Below are 27791 nucleotides of genomic sequence, written 5' to 3'. Positions count from 1 at the left end.
TCTTACCACTACTAAGAGTGGTAATAAAAATGTTTCCTATTCTTAGCATATTGAAACCCTGTAATTTAAAGAGTATTCAAGCAAATAATGGCCCTAAACCCAGCTAGAGGTAACAATAACTAAAGGCAAACCAAAGGTGAAGTTGCAAATCCTTAACTGCTCATTTCTCTAAGTTTCTCTTCCTCCATGTTTACTAGCTTTCCAGGCGGTAGAATGGGAGAGGGGGAACTTACGTGGGAAAAAATGTGAGAAGGAAATACCCATGTCTGTTCTTGAAAGGAACAGCAATCTAAAAAATATCCAATTTAGAATATTATGAGACACAGGTTATATACAATTTTTAATAGCAAGGATTTTTAATATGAAATGCTCCATTTATTTAATTGCTACATGAACAAAGACAATAATACAATATTAAAGTGTTTCACACCTTTTCAATAATTTCCCATCAGTTCTTAAATAATATTCTAGGTAGATCAAGAAATTATTTATATTGCTGCAGTTCTCACTACATAATTAAGGTCATTTAATAAAGTTCTCAAAATATTTTAAGGGAAAATAGGCCCAGATATTTTTTAAAAAGACAACTACAGAAAATAAGCAAAATCCTCATGGAATGTAAATGGCATTCTGCTGTGTACAGGTCTGGTTGACTTGGACTATTACATTCCATGACTTAGGTAAATTCACACCTGCATATTCATCACATGACTGCAACCTGCACATGTGAAACAGCTTTCATAGGTCAAATGCCATGGGCAGAACTTCTGAAACACAGGACGTTCAAGAGCAGTCACGTGATATATGGGCATGTATACTTCAGCTGATCTGGGATGTTCAAAACAAGAGAAGCAATGGGAAAGCAAGAGACAACTTCTTCCTGCAACAGAAAGCTTAGGGCATTTCTTCTTAAAAAAAGAAATGATTTTTTCGGTTAGTTTTCATGTTGAAGTGCCAAGCCAGCTCATGCAGGGATGAAAATGCAGTTTTTACTAATCCAACTAATTCCAAAGTAATACAGGACATTATTTGATGTTGCATTTAATGGCCACTCCCTAAAAGGTATTTTATATATAGGTTCAAAATACCCAAGTACAAACATCGATTATGAATGGTAAGTGATGTAAATACAAGGGATGCCCAGAAAGGAAAGTGTGTGCTGGGTCCAAAACTCTGGCAGTACAAGTGAAGCACTTCTACTGGCACAAGGGAAAGTCCATGATTTCTATGAATCCCACCCCCCCTTGATCACTTCAGCACAGCATCCCCCTGCCATTCCTAGGAGGCCCCATAACCCATTTAGGGAGCTGATGCAGGACGTGTTGTGAAAGATTCCCCCCCCTCCCCTGCAAGCTCCATTCACAGATCTTAGGATCCCTTCCATACTTTCTATACAGGTGCGCCATTTCTAACATGGCTGCTGCGTGACAGTAACAGGTAGCCCTTATGTGGGCTGACTTTGTCTCGCACACCAGATAGAAATCACATGAAAAATAGGGAGAATTTCATCAATCAAAATGCATTTTCATCTTATCTGAATATGGAATTGGGAGAGGCGGGGAAAACTCATGTGGTAAGATTGAATCAATTCTTCATTGTCAGTTCTTCACAACACACTGTCTCCAGTGTTTAAACTATAGGCATGGGCATTAATTGTAACAACTAAGGCAAGAGAAATGTAACCAAACAAGAGAGACGTTGTTAAAGTAATAGAGAAAATTTTATGAGGCCAATAATTGTATTAAACTAGCCTCTCTCATATGGTGGTTTGAGAACTTGATTTACTATTATTTTAGTTTGACACGTTATCCCGATTAATTTATCAGAACACTCAACTTGTATTCATCATCCTGATCTAAGAAGGATTCACCAAGTGCAGAAGCAGCCTTCTAGGAGCACAGGTTACTTTCCACCAAGCACAATATATGCAAAACCATTGGAGGAAGAGAGACACGACCCCAGAACAAATGGCTGTGTAGACTGGCTTGGATTTTTAAGATGCATACAGGCGAAACCAGACTCTTACCCATCTATCCCCAGCATCTAGCACACATTCCAAAAAACTGCTCCCATGGGTTACAGGATACTCCAGAATGATAGCTGATCTGGGAAACTGCAAAAGGGATTGAATGGATGGAAATTAGAGCCCACCACTTTAGCTAGAAGAAGTACCTTTAGTTATTTACAATTTTATTAACAGTTAAATCCTGCCATCTGGTACACAATGCACTCCATACAAGGATGACATTCTTTGCATCCACACTTTGCTACTGCTGGATCAAAATTGCATGTGGAACCTCGCTGTTGTAATATTTGGCAATGCCCATCGGCTGTTGTGGGGTGTGTGCATGGGGAGGGACTTGAACAAAGCCTTCCACATGATGGTGACCAACTGCCAGCGAGCCAATTGTTATCTGGTGTTCTAGAGCATGGACTAGAAAACCAGTCCACAGTTCCAAGAACCAGTTACACTTTCTTGACATACTCATTAGTTATCATCTTCATTAAGACTACAGGCCAAAAAATATGTTCCCTGTTTACATGATACCCAGCTATTTCCCTCTAAAAATCCTGGCAGTCATAGGGGAGATTAGCCCTATCCTTTAGAGTTGCTACACTGTTTAAAATTATTTTGCCACCAAACAAGCTGTGTCATAAAGCAGCAATGACAGTATATACATAAAGTGTATTTGAAGTTTTAAATACTTAGAGCCCAGAAATGTAATCAATTTTTAAATATAATAAGAATGAAAAAAATCTGTTCTTCACTTCTCCAAAGAGATCGTGTTTTTAAGCAGAGGGTTTTTTTTTTTCCAGTTGGACAATTGTCTTGTTTCCCCAAATCTCCTAACAGTTAGATAACAGTAAGGCTTAATCTGTTGATGCTTGCCAACACTGGGGCTATCCGCTTCATCAGTAAAGGCAACTTAAATCTATGTGATACAAGAAATCCCTACACATAAGAATTTTAATTACCATCAAGGGTACTGTGACAAAAAAGAGAAAGAAACCCACAAAGCCTGAAGTTGAGAGATTAGTTACAAAAAAAATCTGTAAGATCAGAAGAGAAAGTTTTATTACTTTAACTCTATGAAATTAAGTTATTTGAAGCACCATAGGTTTGTAATTAGAAATTTCAGTGCTGCACCACTTATCAATGGTTTGAAAAATTCTTACACAAGCCTTCTAATCTATGTGCATCACATTGAAGTAGAAAAGGAGCTAAGAATGCAGCCTGTTCTATTCCAATTAGGCTTCACAGCCTTAGAAAACAGAACACATTTCCCTTATGCTTTCAATCCTCAATGTAGCTAGAGATGTATCTCTGGTAATATTTGTAAAATATATCTAACTTAATTTTACTTGGATAAATAGAGGAAGTATTTCCAAGAATGTTGTGACAGAAAAATAAAAATGAATTGCCTCAACAAATTAATAGTGTAAAAAAGTTAACAAGGGGAAAAATACACCACAACCCCCCCCCCCCTAAATTTGAACTCAAACATTTCCATGCCTCTGTGGCTGAGGTACTTCAAATGCAAGCATCCTGCTCCCAAAGAGTGTGGTGAAATCTGCATTCTACCTAGAACACATTTCCCAAGAACACATTGCCAAAAAGGTATACGTGAATCAAGCAACTTTCAGAAATCACCATAGTATCTTTTACCCCCAAAAAGTTGCTTTAACCTCTACAAAAGAAGTTAAAGTTAAGGCCTCACAACTCCAGTTGCAAGATGCAACATTCTCTTTTTGCTATATTATCCTGACAAAAATAACTTTCCAGAAATGGACCTCCTTATGTCAAAAGGAAACGTATGCTATGACATGAAGTCAAAATGCAATTCATGGTATCATGTGCTTAGATCCTGGTAGTGTGTTACTTTATATGACAGTACACTTAGTACTATGATAGACACTACATAGAAGAATCAGCATATGAACAAAAAGCAAACCACGTACGTCACGTGTCTGAAACGCTTAGATCAACAGAACTCATGAGTTCACTACACAAATTAAAACATCAGAAGTACAATTAAAAACCGTCATGATTAATAAAATTTGTTTACTTTATATTAAACATCTGTCTAAGATTACGGAATGTTTTAAGTGTTCTCTGCTGCTCAGAGGAACACTTCCCTTTAGTGTTAAGGTAGGAGGAGCTTTCAACTGCCAACTGTGAAAGGTGCAAAGTGACTACTTTATTTCAACAAGTTCTGCAGCATAGCAGTTGCGTAAGTAGGCCGAGCTTGTTTACTCTCAATTGCATTCTGAAGGTACTGGATGCCCCCGCAGCGTTCCCAAATCTCTTCAAACTGCCTTGGTAGAATTTCAGCGCCACGTTTACGAGTCAAGCCTGTCTCTTCAAGATTGAGCTCACACATCTCCATGTCATCCTTGCCTGAAACAAAAACAAGAACACCCTCAATTTCACAAAATATACAAGACAGATCCTGCATTTTCAGTCAGTTGCCCCTGAAATCTTGGGAGACCTTTGGATTCAACATGTGAAGCCAAAGTCAGAGAGTAAAGTTGTGGGACCGCTGTTCAGTGTATCAAGTCTTTCTGGATCCTAATGTTTTGCTCTGACTCCAGAAACGTATGATACATTGCCTTGGGTATTTAGATTTTCTTTAAAAAAAAAATTGTCCATGCGAAGTTACCGCTGCAGAATGCAAAGAAGAGAAGGCCTGTTCAGAAATTTATCTGCATACATTAAGGGTATCCTGGCAGACAGAACAACAATAATCAAGTGGTGTCAAGTCGCAACCAACTTATGGCAACCCCTTAAGGGGTTTTCAAGGCAAGAATGAGCAGAGGTCATTTGCCACTGCCTTTCTCTGCATAGCAACTGTGATCTTCCTTGGTGGTCTCCTATTCAAGTACTAACAACCATGGCTGACTCAACTTAGCTTCCAAGCTCAGGCTAGTCTGGCCTATTCAGACTGCTACACTAAACTATGGGAAACTATACTGTGAGGTCCCACAGGAATTGAGCTTGTCCCCGATGCTTTTTATATATGTGTGTGCGTGTGTGTGTGCGTGCGAGCGCACGTGCGCTCTAGCTGATGTTGTTAGGAAGTTTGAGGTTGGATGCCACCAGTATGCTGATGAGACGCAATTGTATCTTCTAACTGATAAGCAACCAGACGCAGACATCTCTTCCTTGGCCCATGCCTGGATGCCCTAGTGGAGTCCTGTGGCTGGGAAAGACTGTGGCTGTGGGGAATTTGTCACTCTCATTACTTGACAGAGATCAGGTTTCTGCTGTGGACTCCATGAAGAGTTTGGGGGCTTGTCTTGATTCTAAGCTTTCCATGGACAAACAGGCGTCCATGGTGGCTAGAACAGCATTTTCTATCTTCGCCAGGCCCAGCAACTTTCCCCATATCTATCTCAATCCAACCTTGCCACACTGATCCATACAACAGTCACCCCTCTTTTAGACTTCTGCAACTTGCTCTGCCTATGGCTACCCTTGAAGACGTTCCAGAGACTTCAGGTGGTCCAGAATGCGGCTGCTAAGTTGCTGACCAAGGCACCATAGACAGCTATATTTTACACTGGGTATATTTTACACTGGGTATTTGGCTCCTGCTTGGAGCCAAATAATTTCCTTCATGCCCAGCTAATAGAAATGTAGGGCATCTCAGCTTTTGCAAACCAGCTTGAGATGTCTGTATCACATTTCCCCCCACTCTTCCTCAAAGGAGCAACAGCAATCAAATCTGGTTTTCCATTCTTTCACATTTTCATCCCAACAACCCTGTCAGATGTAGGTTAAGGTGAGGGCCAAGCTACAAGTGACAGCTTCTCTGGGTTTTAAACCCATCTCTGCTGTTACCATTTCAATTGATTTGTAGTTTTTTTAAACACAGAGCCATGAGCCCCCCTCCAGAACAGGAGTGCAACGAGGCAGCCCTAGTTGCATGGGCTTGCTTTCTTCCTACTCTCTCCTCCTTTTGCAAGACCTGGCCAGCAAGCTGCATGCTCTGTCTCCCTGCTGTTAACTACACCCACCAAACATGTTCAAGGTGCAAGAGATTGCCAGGCTGTTCACTGTGCCCAGCAATCTCTTGCACCTTGGCAATCCTCACCATGTACAAAAATGAACAGAGTTTGTATTTCTTTCTTTTGAAAAGCAGGGTTGAACTGTTCCTAAGGAATAGCACAGAGAGCACGTAACTATCTTGAAAGAGGGGGTGCACTGCAAAAGCACCCAAATGAAAGCACAGATTCTGCCTAGCTGACAGATCCTGCACAGAGTTCTGTGAATGCTGACAGCAATAGATTTATTGACCTTTCCTAACAGGAAGGAGCAGGGAAGGGGAGAGAATTAGATGCCTCCATTTCCTTGTGTCTACTGAAGCCCAGAGCACCTGCCCTCCACCTGGCCCCTTTGCCTTTCTCTCTCCACACACAGATTCAGCACTGGGCTGGGCGAGGGGAGACAGGGCAGGCAGTTCTTGTCAACTTTATGATCAGAGTCATGAAAAGGGACAGCAGAATTGCCACTTTCCTCCGGAATGGATCTTTCCCAACCTTCTCCTTCAAAGTCTTCTATTATGGCCAAGGAACTCCTTGTGGGGAAAAATGCACCAGTCTGGGAAGCTTCAGTGAGGAAGGGGAATAGGGGGGGGAATCATCCTTTCCTGCAGCGCTGGAGGATGAGGGAGGAGGAGGAGGAGATTTCATCTACTTCCCCCTCCTCTCTTGACTATGAAAATGTTCCATGAACTTGAGTGTCTCTCTGGGACAGAAACAGGCTGTTGAGAGGTGGACAAAAATTCACCCCCTGCAAGCTTGTTCTGTGGGCCCAACCCACAGGTCTGAGATTTATTATGTAAAGCCACAATCTGGGATTACGAAACATAACATTTTCAGCTACTGGTTCAGTTACTTGATTTCAAATTGCGCAAAAGTGACCAAAAAGTGAGTTCTTTGAAAACAAATCTTTGCCTTTGTATTTCTATAACATTATAGCTAAAAAGCTTTATAGGCAGTCTTATCTGAGGTCCTCTTTGGCTTCAACAAGGTCTTGCTTGCCTTTGTTTAGCCACTAAACAAATCTTATAATTCTATTTGTATCCCACAATAAACATATTTAAAAACAAAAAAATATACTAACCAGCCACTAGCAAGATGGGTGGCTTATCAGGATGGAGCTCCATTTGACGAGCAATCCATGGTCCATCAAAATGGGCATACCACCAGCCTTTCTTCTTGTTCTGGGGGTCTTTGTACTGGTCCGCTGGACGGATGAAAGGAATACGGAAGTAACGCTGCTGCCGGTTCATTTCAATCTCCTGCTGTTTGGCAGATAATTGACTTGCTGGGTTCTGTTGAGCTATTAAGAATAATCAATGTTAAACTGTGTAGATAAGCATCAAATACCACAACCTTTGTTGGCTCTGTACTAAAAGCATGAGAATTTTGAATATGAGATGTATATTTTTTTAAGTAAAAATAATTAACATTGTGCATTTTTCAAAACATGTCATGAAATATTATTGCTTTGGTTCACAATGGCAATAGTTGTATGGGAATGATAAGTTGGGGCCTTGGTTGCTGTCACTTGTCAATAGCATTATGCTGCCTCTTGACTAGGATTAAAACAACTTAAAGTGCCATGATAGCTTGTGTAAAAATAAACACTCCTTAATTATTAAGACCAACACTACAGTCACCAGCATGAAATGATTAGTTGTTTAGCCTTATATATAGGGTAGTGATTGCAACAACTGCTTTAACATATATTTTCTAAGATAAGTTACTGTACTACTTAGGGTAGATGAGAAAAAGGCTGTTAGATGGGGACAAACTAAGAGATACCACCTTTACCTGGCTTATTTTCCAGTCTACATATTAGAACTGGGGGCAGAACTTGGTATAAAAATGATTGTTGAAAAGGTTAACAGCCCTTTATAGCATGTAGAGTGCCTGATACACCAGGAGAAGCGTCTCCAGTAGGGTCCACTGAAAATCCGTTATTTAAAAAAGCCTATATATAATGGTATTTGACCCAGTACCTTGCATTTGATTGCATCTTTACAAGCATCTGCTTTTCCACTGGAAACAGTTTATCAAGTCTATGTTTATGTAACAGAAGAACTCAGCCATAATCAAAAATTTGATAAGAATTCAAGTCTTTTGTGATCAACTGAGTACACAGTCATTCAATATAAAAGGAATAATTAACCATGAATTTTTCTAATCATAAGCCAGTCAGCCATTAAGTAGTGAATCTGGTTATGGATTCTGGTTCAATTAATATGGATGAAACTGTTGTCATAAGTGATTTATTTATTTATTCCATATTTATAGACTAAGCGTTGGAAAATAGAACAGAAAAGTGTCTCTTGCTCAAACAAATGTTGTGGTTGTACATACAGAAATAAGAATTGTTTAGCCAAGTGAATAAAGCAATAACTGCTTGGAAGATGCCCCCAGCACAAATATCAGCACAGAATAAAAAAATCTATACAAAGAAAATGAGCAAAAAAGACCTTTATGCACTAGCTGGTCTTTCATTGTAATTACAATGTACATTTATCAACTGATAACAGTATTAAGAACCCATATATTTTATCTAGGAGAATTCTGAAGTCTGTTATCTTGCACTGAAATTTATGGCCTGTACAATAATTTGTTTCTATTAATCATCTTCAGATATATACCAGAAAATGGAGGCCCTCACAATGAACTGCTGATGAGAAACTGAGCATTTCTTTGTATTTCAAATGCAAATAGTCTTTTTTCCTCATCCCGATGCACACTTCGGACCCATCCAAAAGTTAATCTGCACAGTGAACAAAGCCCCTTTCCCCTACAATAGAGAAAAATCATTTCTTCTTTCTAGAACCAGCACCCAGTGTTAGTGTTTGTTCTGAAGTGTTAGTCGATTAACAACTGTAGTGTTTTGCTACAACAGAAGACCAGATACAAAATGGGATTAAACAGTAAAAAAATGGGAGACTATATAACGTGTATAGAATTTGAAATAATTATTCCTTGTTCTAATTAATATTCCTAAATCTTGGCATAATATCTTGTCATGTCCATGAGTACTTTTAGATAACAGAATTACTGAATGTACCTTGACTTTATACCAGTGTAGCAAATCACTGTCCTGTTAGCACTATACTTTAAAATTAGCTGAAATAAACCATTTCCCCCACTTACTTGAGTTGTTCATAAATGGAGCAAAATCTGCAAACAAACATTTAATACTGAAGAAGATACAAAATATTTCAATCTTGTGAAGACTTCATTTTCAGATGTTCAATGAAACGCATAGCCCCAAGCAACTGATAAAAAGCAGCAGCTGTTTTGTACAGAAAATGGGTACTTGGGACACGAAAAGTTGGATTCTACCGGTTTGTTTATGGCCATTGTTCTACCATTGTTATAACTGCTGCAATATCAAATAAGTAACATGCATATGTGAACAGCCTGTTTCATTCAGCCTGTTTCAAACCAGTTTGTTTATGGGTGAAGGGAGCCTTCCATCCCCTTTGACAGGGATTGTGTAAATAGTAAGGACAAAAAAAAACACACACACAAGAGAGGACTGCAGTGAGGAAGGGGATCAGGAGTGATCACCCTTCCCTTGCTATTACACCTACAGAAAACCTGATAGAAAGAAATTCCATGAGTTTTCTTCCTGGCTGATGAGAGGAAGACAGCCTGTTTTGGTTACTTCTCCTCTCAGCTGCAGACAGGGATTCAGAACCTTGTGGCAGAAAAGGGAAGAAGCCCTACCAACTCCAGGCTGGGAACATCAAAGCTAAGCTTCTGAAAACTTGCAACACCGTCTGGACATAGAGGAAGGATCCCTGCGAAACGTCCCCAGTAGAAAGGAACATTGCCATGTTGCCCAAACACCCAGAAGAAAAATGTGTGCTAAGTCCAATATTTTTCATTTTGAGATGTTAAAAATGTTCAGTAGATCTATTGCCTGAGGCCATTAATGTTCTGCCCAACACTCTAGTCTTCATCTCCCTAAAACAGTTCCAGGAGAGAGGTACAACTGCACACAGTAGTGTTTCAGAAACGTGTCGATCAATTTCAGCAGCTTGGATCCTATGAAAGAGGCCCATGGGTGCAAGTTAACCTCTGCCAGAGAGAGTGTTTCTTCTTGCTTCCATCTGTGCAAAATCAAGGATAGCTTGTGCAAATCATGTGCTAGCAGCATGCTCCACGACACAGGCTATCTAGTGCTCATGGAACTAGATCATAGGGTCCAGGCCTAAATTTTTCTAATGAGGCATTGCCCTAGTATGCCTCTGAGAAGATTTAGGCCCTTGCCCTTGGTGACAGAACCAAGTAATCTCTGAGCCAGTATGCCAAATATGACCTAGATATTTTTCTGTCATTATATTATGAATGAAACAGACTGTTCATAATATAACATTCATAACATATTCATAATATAGCTGTTTCATTCATAGTACATTAGATTAAACAACTGAACATTTTATTTCAAGAATGCAATTACAGCCTCAGAAGTTACAAAGCATAAATATCCAGTAATTTCAGCCTCTCTAAAAAATGAAATATTTATTTTATTATATTGTCGAAGGCTTTCACGGCCGGAGAACGATGGTTGTTGTAGATTTTCCGGGCTGTATAGCCGTGGTCTTGGCATTGTAGTTCCTGACGTTTCGCCAGCAGCTGTGACTGGCATCTTCAGAGGTGTAGCACCAAAAGACAGAGATCTCTGTCTTTTGGTGCTACACCTCTGAAGATGCCAGCCACAGCTGCTGGCGAAACGTCAGGAACTACAATGCCAAGACCACGGCTATACAGCCCGGAAAATCCACAACAACCATATTTATTTTATTACTTACAACTTATTCATACTATAATTATAATGATTATAAATATAAGACTCACCCCCATATTGTACACAAAAAGTATCAGACATATGAGAATTTAAGATGACCACCTCTTTTTTAATAGCATAATTGGAAAAAAGCCTAGACTTGCATTTGAGTAAATACTGTAACAAATAGTTAAGAATGATGATATTTGAATCGATTGTTCCTCTGCCAAATTATGCTTCAAATCAATGTCCTCTATGACATTTAATGTTCAAATTGAAAATGGAAAAGAAGAGTCAATATGGCTTATTAGTAATAAAAATGGAATGTGTTATATATATATTTCAGTGACTTTAATATTTCTAGGTATTGAACGTTTGGCAGTGGCATTAGTGTGAATTACTACATATGCCAAAGCAAGCTGAAATCTCAGTTTTCCAGGGGTTATCAGCAAGTGAGTGAGACTACAGTGCAAAATCAGTAGGTGGGAACTAAAGCTCTCTAGTTTGCACCACATAATAACTAAGAAGTAAAGGACAAAGAGTCAAACTGAAAGAGCTTGAAAGGGGCTTTGCTCATCCATCCGCTATTTACCATCAAGACATTAGTTTCTTCCAAGACAAACTCAGTGATGGTTCAGGTTTTTACCTTTCTACCATAACTTGCTGCACCTTCTGTCATTTGTGCACTGCCCCTTCTTTCCATTTGTGGCATGCTATGGTCTAACTTGAACAGAATGGTCAGTGTGAACTGTCTTTTCAAATATTTTAGGGAACAATTTATTCTAAGGTTCTTGCATAGTAAAGTATTAGCATTTTCATCAGCCTGATAAGAGGCAGTTTACACGACATTATATTGCCCCTCCCCACTGCAACTTTTTTGTATTTTTTAAAAAAATAACCTTCCCTCACCATAGTCAGTAACTGATTTGGGAGCTCGCTGTTCCGCATCTGTATTGCGCTTCTTATTCTTGGATTTCCAAGCATGGTAAACTTTTAGACGCCTGTGAAACTCTTCTCTGCAAGCTGCCAGCAGTTCAATGTCTGTCTCAGAAAGACCAGTCAAGGAAGTAAGAAAAACCAATAAAGTTTAATAATAACTTCAGAGCAAGCCATAAGTATAATGTATCTTTTACAATATAAGTAAACAAACAAATTGGGGGAAAAAAGAGGCAGAGGCGAAGGAGGAGGAGTGAGGTTTTTTTTTAAAGAAACATGACTGTAATATGCTGGTAACAATACCAACAAAACAAAGGCGTTATAAGTTAGCAAAATATGTTAAGCAAAGTGGGAACTCTGATTTATAGGCCTAATTTTACAAACACAAATAATCCTTTGAATACAGAAAACTAGTTTACATAATGGGTTCAAAATCTTTTCATACTTAAAGGTCCTTGCTTCACCTGGCATACAAATGTATACAGGTTTTCTTCTATGAAAACTGGAAGGTGTTAAATAGGAATTCCCAATTTTTAATTTATGCTGCAAAAAATAAATTCTAAGATCTCTCCATGTTCTCTCACTATGTGATAGAACAGATCAGTTTGGTGTAGTGGTTAAGAGTGTGGGACTCTATCCTGGAGAACCAGGTTTGATTCCCTACTCCTCCACTTGAAGCCAGCAGGGTGACCTTGGATCATCACAGCTTCTAGGAGCTCTCTCAGCTCCACCTACCTCACAGGGTGTCAGACCTGATAGAGTTTTAGTCAGGGCTTTTTTTCAGCTGGAATGCGGTGGAACAGAGTTCTGGAACCTCTTGAAAATGGTCACATGGAGGGTGGCCCCGCCCCCTGATCTCCAGACAGAGGGGAGTTTAGCTTGCCCTCCGCACCGCGGCGCAGAGGGCAAACTAAACTCCCCTCTGTCTGGAGATCAGGGGGCGGGGCCACCAGCCATGTGACCATTTTCTCCAAGGGCAACCCCTGAGTTCCACCACCTCTTTTCCCAGAAAAAAAGCCCTGGCTTTAGTAATATAGCCAGATTCACGGGTCTAAGCCAGAACACAGACATCTGGACTTCTGCATAATTACTTCAGGTTCATCCCATTGAAATCAACTGAAGTAACATTGCATTGGATTGCACTGTAACACTGTTTTCTTGGAGTAATCCCCACCGAATAGACCTGAGTTGAGCTGCTTAGGACTGCACAGCAAGTTCCCCTGAACTCAACATTAGTCGTGGTTTAAAGAGACCATGCAGTGCCTCTCCTCCCATCCTCCTTACCTGCCCATAAATGACTGGATAACTTCAAAGGAGAATATGAGCAACAGAGGGGAATATGACCCAGCCCAGAGGTATGTACATGCAAGTATACTGTTACTACAATACAGATGATGAATGATCAATAAAGATACAAGAGAATTATGAAAAAAGTTTTAAGTGGAAAAGCTAAACACACTACACACTTCAAAACTGAACTCGTCTTTGGTTCAAAGAACCAACTGACTAGTACTGGTGCAGTAGCAAGGGTATTCAACTACTGTCTGGGAAACCCAGGTTCAAATATCCACTGTGTCACAGAAACTTGCTCAGTGATCTTGGGTCAGTTACTTTCTCTCAACGTAACCTACCTCTCGTTGTTGGCATAAAAACAGAAGAGAAGAAATGTTAGCTGCTTTGGGTTCCCACTGAAGAGAAAGGCAGGGTAGAAATTAAATAAATTATAGGCATGATTAAAATCCCTTCCCTTTCCCTGGCAGAAAGGCTGAGGGATTTTGAAATACAGATCATGCATTTCCTATTTATTTACTTCATTTATACCTCACTTTTCTCCTCAATGGGGACACAAAGTAGCTTACAACATCCTCTCCTTCTCCATTCTGTTCTCACAACCACCTGGTGAGGTAGGTTACGTTGAGACAGATGGGCCCAAGATCACCCAGCGAGCTTCCATGGCAGTGTGGGGATTCAAACCAAGGTCTCCCAAATCCTAGCCCAACACACTAACCATTATGCAACACTGCTTCTCTATTGGTCACAAACAAATCTGTTATTCGTCTTTACAAATAATCAGCAAATACACAATGTGATTGACTCGACAAATGTAACTGTGGTGCCCTTTTTGAAATGCCTTTAAAATTCCCATAGACTAAGAAACATACAGCAGAGTTAAACATCTGCACCTTGAAAATAAGTTTATATATTGGGGGGGGGGGTCAATGCTATAAAAAGTATCTCAATAGTGTTGCCTCAAGCAGCATTTTTTTAAAAAAAAAACACAAAGTTAATCATCCACTTTTACTGGATTTACATTGAGAACTTAATTATTCATCCAGTGGCTACAGAATTCTATCAGAGAATGAAACAATACAACAGATGTCTTCCCACCAGGAACAGAACAGCTACTTACCACAAGAAGTATTGATTGTATCTCGTAACTCTGCATATTTCCATTTGCTAAGGTCATGCTTTTTAGTGCCAGCTGCAGCTTTGGTGGCTTGAACTGAAGGTCCCCTAAAATTTAATTTGAAAATGTATAATAATGTTCAGGAAAGGAATGAGTCAAGTCAATAGGATGACTGCCTTGACTTCCTCCAAACTAAATTATACTTGCTGACGGAACATGGAAGGGGAAAAGGCAAAAGAACTTCATGTAAACAGTGACAATAGTGATACCTGCCTTGTTCACGGGGTCCCAAACCTGGGACTTTCTAGAGAATGTTGGCTGTGATAAAAAGTTGATAGGAATAAGCCTAGGGTTGACTGGGAAAACAGAAGTATGGTAAAAAGAAGATGGAAGAAGTGACCATTCTGAGAGTTTTATGTAAGAAACAGCTGTGATGGTCTATGGGTAGCCTGTGGTAGCTGTGAAACAAGATGCACACAGTAAGGCAGGTGAGACTTTTTTGAGGAATAGAAAGCAAAAGGATGTCATTACATCTGTGCTGAATTATCTTTGACACTCAAGGACTGCTGAATATCCTTAAGCCTTTATTGGCAGAATGTTTCCTTTCTGGTTAATTATTACAGTTTCCTTCATACTCTTTCATTACACACTTGATTCACATAACTAATTTCATACTTCCATCAGTACATCTTTGCAGATGTATTTACAAAGGTGCAGAAGAAACACAACAGATCTTCTACTAGATCTATGCTTTGGATGCGCTTGCATTTTACCAAGATGGTCAAAGTCACAAGAACTAGTTTTGACTTTAATTTTGTAATCATGTAAACATGCTGGGGACGGACTATATCCATGCACCCTTTTCAAGTGGCAGAGATGAAAATAGGAAGAGCCTGCTGACTGTTTCGCAGCAACTAAATAACATGTAGCTGATTTAGTCCTCCTCCTGCTCCACTGGCATTTAAGGCCTGGATGCACACAGAGGCATGCATTAAAGGTAGGGGTGTGCGGTTTGGATATCCGATTTGGGGAAAACTCCCGAATTGGACCCGATTCATAAAGATTCAGGATTTCCAGATCAGGGCCAGCATGCTGGCCCCGATTCATAAATCCCCAATCAAAGCTTTCCGAAGCATTCAGAATGCCTCGGAAAGCTTCGGGGCTTAGTTTAAAGGGCCCTGCCGCTGCTTGCAAGCAGCGGTGAGGCCCTTTAAACACCATCAAAAACAGCCCCCCCACCCCCACCCCCGACCCCACTTACCTTGGCCCCGTGGTCGGTGGGTGGCTCCGGCCCTCCCCTCCGCCCGCGAGGCGGAGGACTGGCGGAGGTGGTGCGGTGTCAGAGGAGCCAGCTGGCTCCAGGCCGCCGCGGCCACCGCCAAGCTCTGCTGTGGCTGCATGCCGCCACGGCCGCCGCTAAGCAATGCCGCTGTGGCGGCCACCAAGCAGCAACGCCGCCGCCGTGGCCACCACTGAGCGACACTGCTGCAGCGGCCGCTGCCAAGGCCAAGTGATGACAACATTGTGGCTGCTGCTGAGCGCCACTGCTGCAGCAGCGGCCTTTGAGCAACGCCGCGGCGGTGGCCACCACCGAGGCTGAGCAACGCCGCCATGGTGGCCGCCGCCAAACAACACTGCTGCTCAGCTGATCCCCCTCCCCCTCTCCCTCCAGTGCAAGGTAAGTGGGTGGGGGTGGAGGGGTTGCCCCGGGGGGGGAGGACTTGCTTCAGTACGCTCCGAATATTTACAGAGCATACCGAAGCGAGTAAAATACCATAATTCCGAAGCGGCTTGCAGCTTCGGAATTATGGTATTCCCAAAGCAGGAAACCCAAAGCAACCTGGCCCTGCACACCCCTAATCAAAGGTCTTCTGTCCTTCAAATCTTAGCTGGAGGGTTGAATCTGGCATGGAAATCAGTTGGCAGAGAGAAGACCTGTTCTGTGCCCCCCTTTCTACTTCTATTATATTTTCTTTTCTGTATGGTAAAGTTGCAGCATGTCTCCAGTAGGAAAAAAAGAAAGTTATAAATAATAAAATAAGTAAGTGCAGAGGATGTGGATAAGTATACTTAGGCATGTGCTTTAAAACACATACACACACACACACACACACACACACATACCTACTCAATCACTCTGAAATAGCCAGGAAAGTACTAGCTTCAAAGTTTTTAAAAGTATCAAGAACTAGAACTATACATGTGTTGGGTCACTGAACGGAAAGTTAGATGACAAACTTTGGTTCATTTCTCCCCTAGATTTCTCTGCCTGAAATAACTCTGACATAGCTGCTAGAGAGAGTGCAGAAGTACGAATATTTAAGATTCTGAGCAAGGACAGTTCATTTACTCTGAATTGCCTATTGGAATCTGTACTGTTCTGTCACTTCATTCTGTTCCTCTTAGAAACATGAGCAGTTTAGAATGCCTTAAAATATTTAGTAGTACCTTATGACTATATTAACAGCTTTTTAAACAAGTTTTTTAAAAAAAAGTCTACATCAGGTTTTGATTAGACAGGATCCTATAAGGTTATTATCAAGTGAATTGAATAAAGCCAGCCATATTGATCCAACTACCCTTGAAAACAGGAATTTAATTGTCAATATTAATGCTCTGTTCTATTCTTTGCTATTTAATGCAATCACAAATATGGCCTTTGGCCTTTCACAGAGTTAAAAAATCAATAGACTGTTATTACATTACTACATTACTGCACACCATAAAGATGCTGCTTAAATGGAAAATATAATCTTCACTCTATTTAACCATCACAAAATACAAATGCATTTGTTGCTCTTATGGCTGCATATTCATAGAACATTAACTGAACATAAGCCAGCCTATAAAGACATGATGCAATGCAAAGGTTAAGTTCTAAACTGCTGGTACAATACTCATTCAACAGAAAAAAAAACCCAGTTAAGTCTAATTTCCTCCCTACAATGGCTAACCTTCCTGAACAAGTGATGTGACAAATCCCAAGGATTTTCCTTATTTAGCTGCACAACTCATTGGCTCAAGTATCCCTCACACAGTTTATATCAACAGAACTAGGCCAAAAGAGAGCGGGTTAAACAAGTAATCTTTAAGTACAATAATCCAATTGAGTAGCTTAGCTCCTCTTCAACAGTCCTGCTTAGACCACAGTTTTGTTTTTCCTGTACAACTTCAATAGGAAAGACCCCAGTCAGTAAACAACAACAACTGAACACTGCAACATATTAAGCCTTAAAATAAAAACTACTTTACACATTACATTTTTAGCTGCACAATCAAGATGGTTTTTAAATGTACACCTAAAAATATAATGAGAGAAAGCAACTGTGATGTACTTCCAAACACGCATGCATCATGTGGCTTTCTGCCTGCAGTACTTGAGGGCAACCTGAATTTGTTGCTATACAATGCATGAAGCACACACATTTATCTGAATCATGCATTAATATGCCATTTCTTCTAGTGCATGAGCAAACAAAGAATTTCCTCTGATGAATTGTTTTCTGTGATTCAATAAACACAATATGCTTTGGCATTAACATGTTGAAGATCATCTTAATCCAGAGGTGCATTCTTAGAGTTCCAGGGTGCATATGGAAAAGTGACAGTCTCTTTACCAAGAGGAAATGTACCACATGGGCAAAGAAGATGCACAAGTGTAAACAATCCATGACACTGAATAGCACAAGGGAGCCTTGCAGCACTCCCCTTTGCTTTGCAGCAGTACGGAAAGAGGCATTTAAACCCCCGGATCAGCTGCTTGTTGGGGAGATCCCTGACAAGCAGCTGATCATTTTAAAAATGGGGCTTGGATGCCCGGCCAGGAGTTCCCAGCTGGCCAGCCAAGCCGCACCTGTTGTTTAAATGGACATTTCCCCACCGCTCCGAGCAGGGGGAAATGCCCATTTAAACCGGGACCGTATCAATGTCACATGTGCTCAAAATAAAATAGAATTTAGAAGGCCTGTGTGGGTGCCGTCCTCAGCAATGCTGAAAATGCCAAGCATGTAAGACACAAACTAAGAAAACGTGGAAGAAGACTTCTGTAAGAAAGCACAATTGTTGACATGCTTCAGCTGGCTGGTGATGAAGAAAAAGCCTGAACAGTGTTTTCCTGTGGAACCAACAACATTCAACAAAAACTCATCGATTTACAACACACATCTTGGCTGATGGAGAGATGAATCTCAGTACTTTGGCTGCATTTTTATGCCGATTCTCACTGATCCCTCCTACATTCTATCATACATGATTTTAGAATGCCTTCTTATATATTGTCATGTGATTTGGGGCACTGCTATTTAAGAAGTACAATCTCCTAAATTTTATGTGCCTACCTGGAAAATTATTGATTCTAGAAATATTACTCGATACCCTGACACTAGTACTGTACTTGATGCTTTAATCAAGTTGTTGTATTCTGGAAACAAATAGAATTTGATGCATAAAACTAGTTGTTATGAAACAGTGGCTCATTTCACACTCATGGTTTAAATCACCATTAGTCAGCTGCCACCACGATCACAATGGCTTCGGCTTGGCACTTGCTCGTTTTACATTATCCCTGACAGTTTCGAGTTGGCGTTCTTGTCATTTCACACTCGATCTTAAGCCCCTGATTAGTCACGAGCTTTGTGGGTTTTTCCACGTCACATCTGTTTTTAAAAATCTGCGCATGCATAGTAATGTTGTGACGTTATCACTTTATTTACCTAAGAAACCCCATCTCTTCCAATGCACATCAACATTTCAAAGTTTTTCACTTCAAAGATCCAATTCCTCCTGCCAAAAAATTTCCTGCGAGGATCAGCTGGATTATATTTATGCTTACTGCGCGAATACAAACAGCACTTTTAAAGGACATTGTTATCATTTTTAACAAAAGCAAAAAGTGTCCACATGTTCAAGTGAACATAACTTGCTCTTTTAATTGATGAAAACAATATATACTGGTGTTGAATTCCCATTGCGCCAGTTCAACATACCACAGTAACATTACTGCATTGTATCCAATTCTCTAACGATAACAGCTCGTGTGGCCCGGTGGCAGGCATGGCGCAGTTCAGCAGGGTTGAGACACTTCGGGGCTCCTGGCTGAGGAGAGGGGCCATGGCCTGGCCGGGCAGCGATGAGCTGGGAGTGCTACCTGGGCTGCCTGTTCGCACTTCTGGCGGCACTCACCCACCCATAGCCCCTGCGGTGAGGCAGGAGGCTGGGCCGTGACCTAATGGTATGCTCGCCCAGCAGCTCCCTCACCAGCTGAGTGGGGACAGGCCCACGGCCTAGGATCCCCCTGCGCTTGCTCCGGCGGCCACTACCGTGGCACGATAGGGAGCCGGTTGTGCCGCGCTTTCCTGCCTCATGCCAGGGTCAGACTGGGCCACAGGCAGCGGCACACACAGCTCATCCAGGCGGCGCATGCTCACCCCACGGGGCCTGAGGGAGGCGTGGCAGGGCTGCAGTGCATTGTGCCTGAGTTTGCCCCTTCCCCCCTAAGGGGGCATCAGCCCTCATGGCATGGGACCAGGGTGCTGGCCCTGTTGCCCACCAGCCTGAGCTGCCCTGCTCCTGTGTCACCCCTGCCCCTGCCAAGGGTGCTGCCCCTGCCCCGTCTCTTTCTCCTCTCCATGGGAGTGATGTGAAAAAAACGGCAGACAAGCTGCAGATTAGCTGGCCCGGGCATCTTCTTCACAGCCACAGTGCCAGCAAGACCCGGACTCCACTTGCCAGGGAGGTCTGCGGAGCAGGCGAGCGCCCAGCGCAGCTGACCTACAGCTCGCTATAACAACAACAACAACAACAACAACATTCAATTTATATACAGCCCTTCAGAACAACTTAATGCCCACTCAGAGTAGTTTATAAAGTATGTTATTATTATTATTATCCCCACAACAAACACCCTGTGAGGTGGGTGGGGCTAAGAGATCTCCAGAGAGCTGTGACTAGCCCAAGGTCACCCAGCTGGCTTCAAGTGGAGGAGTGGGGAATCAAACTAGCTCTCCAGATTAGAGTCCTGCACTCTTAACCACTACACCAAACTGGTTAGAAGGTGGCTGGCTACCCTGAACAATTGGGACTAGAGATGGACACGAACCGCAAGATGAACTGAAGTTCGTCATGAACTGGGCCGGTTTGTGCTTCGCAAACCAGCAGTTCATGGAAGCCCATTTTCCACAAACTTGTTTTCCAGTTTGTTTGGTTCGTGTTAAATCCCAATACCCCCTTCCCTGCCACTGCGAAGCAGCAGGAAAAGGGGCATTTAAACTCCCCCCAATCAGCTGCTTGTAGGGGATCTCCTGGACAAGCAGCTGATCCAAGCCTGCGGGGGAGAAATAACCCTTTCCCTGCTGCTTCGCAGTAGCAGGGAAAGGAGCATTTCAACCCCCCAATCAGCTGCCTGGCTGGGATCTCACCACCAAGCAGCCGATCCAAGCCTGTGAGGGGTGAAATGAACCTTTTCCTGCTGCTGCGAAGCAGCATGGAAAGGGGCATTTAAACCCCCTGATCAGCTGCTTGTCGGGGAGATTCCCTGACAAGCAGCTGATCCAAGCCTGCAGGGGTGAAATGCCCCTTTCCATGCTTCATTGCAGCAGCACAGAAAGGGGTATTTAAACCCCACAAACCAGTTTGCAAATTGGGGCAAGTTCGTGAAAGTTCATGCTTTGTGAAACGGGACAAATCACAAACCACACAGTCCATTTTTTCCCTGGTTCATGTCCACTTCTAATTTGGACAGTCGTGAACTGGCCAAAGCAATGGTTGCCGAGAAGTAATGTTTCTTTGCTGCTTTCATTTCCACTTCATAGATCCTCCAGTGTGTTCTGTAGCAAGTTCTGTGCGTGTTTTATGCCAGTGTCTTTCTAGATGTCTTCCAGCCCTCTTCAAGTCAGCCAGCTCTGTGCTAAACCACGGTGCCGGCTTCCATCCCAAGGGTTGGAGGGGTCGATAAGAAGCAATGGTGTCGATAGCTTCAAGGAGCTTTGTGTTCCATGCTCCTACAGCAACTTCTTTGGAGCATGTGTCTGGAATTCTAAAATCCCCCAAGGCATTTTGGAATCTGGAAGGGTCTATGAGCCTTTGTGGGATCCCTGGGATCCCCTATTTTGTGGGGTATTGGGGCTATATTCACTTTTGTCTTCAGCAGATGATGATCTGACCATGCTTCAGGCCATATCTCAGATGTAGAAACAAGGTTCTCTCCTAAAGGCTCAGTTGTAACTTCAGGCATCAAGTGCTATAAAGCTGAAGCTATCCTAGATGTTCAAGTGAACACTCAACTACAGATTTTTTAAAAATTTAACCATACTTTTTTGCAGTGTTAGGACAACAGTTGAACTATATATTTTTAAAAACCCTGACTACTGGCAGTATAGCCATTACAACTTATGGCATCCTAGCACCTCAAATGCAGAAAAGAAAAGTTCTTAGGAACGATTGTATTCAAATTCAGTTAAAAATGGAGGGGAAAGAATGCTTTATTGTCAAACTTTAGTAAATGACAAAAGAACTTTAAAGAAAATTCTTTTTCTTCATGCAATTCACAAATATAATAGAATTGTTAGACAAAACTGATTGTTGTTAATTGATACTGAATTGATACAATTCATGAATCCTGATTAGATGATATTTATCTGTTTTATCTTACCAATTAAAATGGAATTTTATTTTCATTTATTTTATTCTTTCATTTTGGATTACAATGATTTCATGCAGTGATTCATTTGTTTCTAGTAACTTGTACACCCACCTAGATAAAATGTCTGATATTTCAGTGGCCATTTGTTCCCTATAAAAGAATGAAGGATACTATAGTTAAAGTGTATAATCCAAATTATTCAATGGCTTTCTGAAATCTGATACTGAATCAGTAAACAAGGATGTCCTTTCCAAAATTAATGCTCCATTAAATCAATCTAGACTTTTCTCAATATAATAATTAATAGCAGGTACCAAAGAAACTATTTTAAACTAAATGTCAACCACCTTACCCATTAAATTTGTTTACACATGTGACATTTAGATTACAACCAACTGTACTTGCGTATATGCAGCCTTAAAACAATAAACAGTCAAAGAGTAGAGATTGATTGAGTCCTAGGTAGTTCTAATTGAAGCATGCAATAGGAGAAAAGGAAGATACCTCGAAGTGGTAACTTCTATTATGAAAATCAGGATATTTTTAAAACCCACAGATTTTAACAAACCCCAAAGGATAAAAAAAGCCATACGCAGTCATTTGACAACTTGTTCCATTGTCTCTGCAAATACAAAATATTTAAGTTAGTTTACCATTTTTCTATATTTGCAATATAGCGAAGTCAAGTGTGTTTAAGTAAACAGCTGGCACTTCCAGATCAGCAGAAATCTTGTTTCCCTGGGTGCCATTAACATTGAGCCCAGCAATAAGAAAACTGTTTGAAGAACAGAAAGGTATGTGGCTCCTTAAAGCCTAGCAGAATTGTTCTGAAGTAAGTTTTCATGGGCTAGAGCCCAGTATACCAGATGCATGCATGTAGAAAGTCCACCGAGAGTTAAACTAAATTGACACTGTCGGAACGTACCTCTTGCATTTCATGGCTTTTCAGTGTCAGTATTTACATTTCCCCCATACCATTAAATATTGGTACCAGCTACTTCATGCATATGATGAAGTGGGTTCTAACCTACAAAACCTTAGATTACATGTACAATGAATGGTACACGTTTTTAAAAAATGGCTGTAAGACTAACAACTACCTAATAGGAAATTCACCCAATAGGAAAACAAAGTTGAGCAGAGCACTGAGATCTGAGTGTTTCCGAACCAGAAGTTCCAAATGGCTGGGACAGGTGGCCACTCACAACAGACTGTTGCTGCTATTCTGAACCTGAGAATGAAACGGGCTACAAAAATAGTGATTCCATAACTGGGTGGATTTTTTTCAAGTGCTTGTACTAGGAGAAGAGTAAAACAACTAGACAAAGTATGCGTTTGTTGAGGCAAGTACTTTAAAGTATTCTATGATCTTTTGTTTAACATGCGATGGTGTATTTTTTAGTTAATTTGTATGCTGCCTTTCTGTTGTTCAAAGACACCGAAGTATGTGAAATTATTCAGTAAGATGCATTTACACTTTAGAAGTCAATTCAAATGTTCAACTTTGAGCAGCTGTTGATAGTTTTTTCTGTACAAGTTGGAAGTTTAACTTAAGGCAATGATGGCCAATATAATAAAACTGGTTTAAAATATATGTGATGAACAGATACACTAATCTATTGTTTAAAATTATGAATAAATTAGAAAACAATCTGATAAGATGCACAGAAAACCAACCATATGAAGTCGGCTTTGCATTTTAAACATGGAAACATAGGACCTCATCTTCTGTAATTCTAAGTCAACTGCATTTTGAGTTGCAAAATAGTAAAGAGTCCAGTAGCACCTTTAAGACTAACCAACTTTACAGTAGCATAAGCTTTTGAGAACCACAGCTGTCTTCATCAGATGAAAGATCCATGTATTTTGAGTTGAAATTCAGAAAACTATTCCTACACAAGGGCCACAGAAACAAACTGAAGTTATGCAAAAGCAGATCTGCATCATGCTGCAACTTCCATTCATTCTGAGCCATGCCCGAATGTTCTACTTTGTGAACAAGTACTTAGAATTAAAAACTGCTACTCATTTCACCTTGCCCATCATATAAAGATGAGGTTCACAGTAGAAAGAACCGAATGACTTAACAGATGCTAGCCTTTTTTTTTAAATCAAAGCCTAATGAAGAATGTACATTTGACATAAACTGCAGTAACATGATTTAACTACTGAAATACTGAGATGCTCCCTCCCCAAAAGAACAGTGCCACAAATCTATTTATTGTACAGATCAGACTAAGAGAAGCTGCTGTTGCTGGAAGCAGAATTTTTCACAGGAGTCTATAAGTGGCAATGCTCTTTTTCAAAAAAGACATTCCGCAAATCATTTTAATCTGTTCTCACTCATGTTGCTTGGATGTATTTACAACTTTATCCACAGAATATATCCAGTGTAAAACTACTGGGGGGGGGGCGCGCTACCTGAGGGGGAAAAACACCTTGAATGTCCTGCATAACAGCCAATCACTGGATAGAAAAAATATCAGGAGCAGCGAAGAACTAGCAGCATTTCATGTGTTCAGGTTTCTTGGGGATAAAAGAAAACATGTTTGAAGTTACGCACACTTATTAAAGAGGATTCCAAATGCAGTGGGATGGAATAGGATGTCACCTGATTTCTTTTCAGGCAGACCTAAAAAACATTCTGCTTTTTGCCAGTAGATGAAAACCACTCCAGGATCAGGCAGCGGGTCACTTCAGTATTGTAAAAAGTCATTAAGGATGTTTGCCCACACATGTGGGGCCAAGGCTAGTTAGAAAGAGGCTCTGCTTAGCCTCTTTCTAACTAGCCTTTGGGACTTCAGCTGTTGGAGAAAGATTAACCTCTTTCTGAGTAAGGCTAGATGGGAATACCCCAGAGGTCTTGTCCATCTAGACTTATCCGGGACTAAAGTGTTTGCAGAGCTGAGTCCAGGAAAGACGCGCACGTCTGCCTGTGAGAGAATTGCTTGTCCCTTCCAACTCCAGAAAATGCTCCCGCCTTGCCCAAGTGTTTTCAGTAAAGGATACACATTAAAGAATTTTCTCTCCATTGCTTTCTCATTTACATTTAGTTTAACTTCACTACGCCAGCAGTAACACCAGACTAAAGAATCTTAAACCAAGTTTTAAGAGAGTTCAGATTAATTTTTAGATATGAAAGGGAACATCTGGTTAGGAAGCAAAATGGGTGGGCAAGAGCTGTAGCCCACCCTCTACATGTACCCTCCAGATCACCCAATCCCTGCACAAAAACATGCTCATGGTCATCTACACAGCGGAGTGTGTATATGCAAAAGGAAGTATTGTTTCTGCTTCAGGTACTCCTACTGGTGTACTAAAACTTAATGGGAAAGAATATTCTAGTGCCATAAACATATTGAATGAGGAATCACTATGATTACATTTCAGCTCCTTTGCTACACCTGCTCTCACAGATGCAAATTCCTATTTTCAGGATGCTGAAAATGATATTCAAATGTTGATAGACACTATGAAGTACACACATTCAAATACTGGAAATGGGATATTTTACTTTATTAGATAGATAGACATATGAAATGCAGTACCTGCGTAATCCTGGATCTAGCTGAGTTTCATCTGTGATGAGTTCCGACTCACTTTGTGCAATCCTCATTGCGAGCTCGTGATCTCTTCGTTCTTGTTCTAGAACTGCCTGTTGCTGGCTTGCTTCTTCACGCTCTCGCGCCAGCTGTGCCTCAACTTCAGCCTACACAGTGATCAAAAAAGGCTTTTGATGCACTTTTACTTACAAGCCCACCAATTCTTGTGTGTTTAACAAAGGCTAGAGATAAATTTAAGTAAAAGGAACTATGCAGTTTACATAAAACAATCTAAACAGCAGATAACAATTTGCACCTGAATCTATGCCCATAATCGGAAAGGATCAAGAAAAGCCCATGAAGAGATGAGAAAATGAAAGGATTCAGAGTTGTGGTATGGCTTCAGAAGGTAAATCTGATATTAAAATGGAAAGTTCTTTTCTCATAGTACCGCTCTGAGTTGTAACTCTGGTCTATGACAGTAGAAAAATCAAGATGTTGAAAAGAATGCCAGCCAATAAACGCTGTCAAGATTTCCAGGCTGATCTCGAAATAAAAGAGCCAAATTCATGGCAGAGATGAAGACAATTCATTTCTCATAATGCTTCCATTACTTTGCTTTGCTGTGATTCCCCCTCACACGCTTCAAAATACTAGAAAAGCATGCATTTTATTCTATCAAGGACATGTTCTTCTGAGAAGCCCTCACTGGCTATTTAGGGCTGAAGAACAGTAAAAATGCTGCAGTTTCTATAGGACAGAGCCAATTTACAATAGTTTAAATATGCAGAATGATTACTGAAGTAATCATCCAAATTGTGAGAACTAGCTCCTATGCCCCAACAGCTCGTGTGCCAGTTAAACATACATCAGTGGGCCCTTACCAATGTGCTGTGGTATGCACATGGAAAGCGAATCTTCCTTGTTAAGTTCCAGGGATCTAAGGAGGAGCTTTTTTGCGGGCAAAACAGCAAGTATGGCAAGGAAGCATAACTTTGTATTTTTGGTAAGTTAGTTCCCAAGTCTCCAAGTAAAACGCAGCCTTGCGCATTCTTGTTGCAGTATTTTTATGCTTACTGGATTTTATTTGGAAGTGCTGTTTTGGTATACTGTAAGCTACCTTGAGTCTAGGTTGATAAGTGGCATATAAATGCTTTGAATGAAGTCAGCCATCTGTACACTCTGCTTCAAATTCTCTAATCCAACCTCTTTGTAGAAAGGTGGACTGAAATGGTTGTCCTGGCCTGGCATCAACCCTTATTCTAATTATGATATTACAAAGTAATCTTCCTTTCTGCTGCAGAGACTTTTCTACAGAGATCCCTCCTTTAGATTATCCAGTAGCAACAGAAAAGCTGACTGAATACAGCCTAAAGGAAAGCCCTACTAAAAGGAACATCTGCTCTGCCACTACCTCAAAGTGAAAGGAAATCTACTGAAAAGTTAAAACAACAACAATGTACTTTAACAAAACTTTTACATATGTTGGGGCAAGAGAAGAACAATTTCAACTTTGCCTTCCCATACAAGTTACCCTGCAATGAATCAAAAAGGGGCAAATGAATAAGGTTTGATCAGAAGATACCGCCTATGTTCTTAGTTTCCTAGTACTGTATGTCTCAACCTTGAAGCATATAAAAGATGCATTGCTTAATTTAGTTTATAATTTTTCCAGCTAGAACACCTGCCCACTTCACTACTTTCCTATATTCTGCTTTGTAACAAACATTATGAGCGCAGGAAAAAAAAAACACTCAGCTACAACTAGATCCTTGCACATGGACCTTGAAGTACTTAGAATATGTTAAGATGATAGAGATTATAAAACATATTAGGAGAGCAGGTACAGAAGTATTTTTTTCAAAGTACAACGGAAAGATAATGACCTTGCTGATAATATTATTCAAAGAATTACAAGAAGGCTAGTACTCGGCTTCTTTTAAAGAGACAATGGTACAATTCTATAAAAATTCCAGCGATAGCAGTTCTACAAAACATCACAAACCTATGTCATAACACTTAAAATCAGGTCATAAACGCTAAGCTTCAAGGATGCCCTGAAGCTGATGGAGTTATGATACAAGTCAACAATGACCTTTGACTGTTCGTTAATTAAAAAATAGCTGAAGATTAATTAAGATACATTATTAAAAAGAATACAGGACTATAGAACAAAACTGAAAAACCCAGATAGCAATTAATACACTTTATTACTATGATTCCATTATAGGGTAACTTCAAGCTTTAGCAAATGAATATTACTTTGAAAGAACCTTTTAACAAAACTTATGTCTAAATCATGTTTCATTATTCTGTCATATCTGTGAATAGCAGCCCTCTCATTAAACTTCAGCTCTCGAAAAGCTGACATTTTTCCTCCTAGCAAGTACTTTTCCTTTTTGGCATTATAATCGCTCTTTCTCTTCAGTGCACCAAATTATGTTA

The 27791-nt window shown here is 40.6% G+C and overlaps 1 protein-coding gene across 5 annotated transcripts in view; it reads right to left on the bottom strand.

Annotated features, from left to right (window-relative positions):
- Window positions 1-327: 327 nt before the first annotated feature.
- The window catches only part of MYO6 (myosin VI), a 159511-nt gene continuing 132047 nt past the window's right edge, over window positions 328-27791 (bottom strand). For 2 of the 5 annotated variants that reach the window (XM_054974132.1, XM_054974126.1), the window contains exons 28-35: window positions 25353-25513; window positions 22397-22426; window positions 21916-21954; window positions 14169-14272; window positions 11732-11863; window positions 9181-9207; window positions 7127-7345; window positions 328-4399 (exon numbers count right to left, since the gene is read on the bottom strand). In XM_054974132.1, coding sequence (XP_054830107.1) covers window positions 4200-4399; window positions 7127-7345; window positions 9181-9207; window positions 11732-11863; window positions 14169-14272; window positions 21916-21954; window positions 22397-22426; window positions 25353-25513 — 912 coding nt within the window. In that variant the 3' untranslated portion in view covers window positions 328-4199. The remainder of the gene's footprint in view (window positions 4400-7126; window positions 7346-9180; window positions 9208-11731; window positions 11864-14168; window positions 14273-21915; window positions 21955-22396; window positions 22427-25352; window positions 25514-27791) is intronic. The other 3 variants (XM_054974141.1, XM_054974149.1, XM_054974157.1) reach the window with 3 other exon arrangements.

Source organism: Eublepharis macularius, chromosome 1 (genome assembly GCF_028583425.1).
Source record: "Eublepharis macularius isolate TG4126 chromosome 1, MPM_Emac_v1.0, whole genome shotgun sequence".
Classification (NCBI taxonomy): Eukaryota; Metazoa; Chordata; class Lepidosauria; order Squamata; family Eublepharidae; genus Eublepharis; species Eublepharis macularius.
This window is presented reverse-complemented; position numbering and strand designations above follow the sequence as displayed.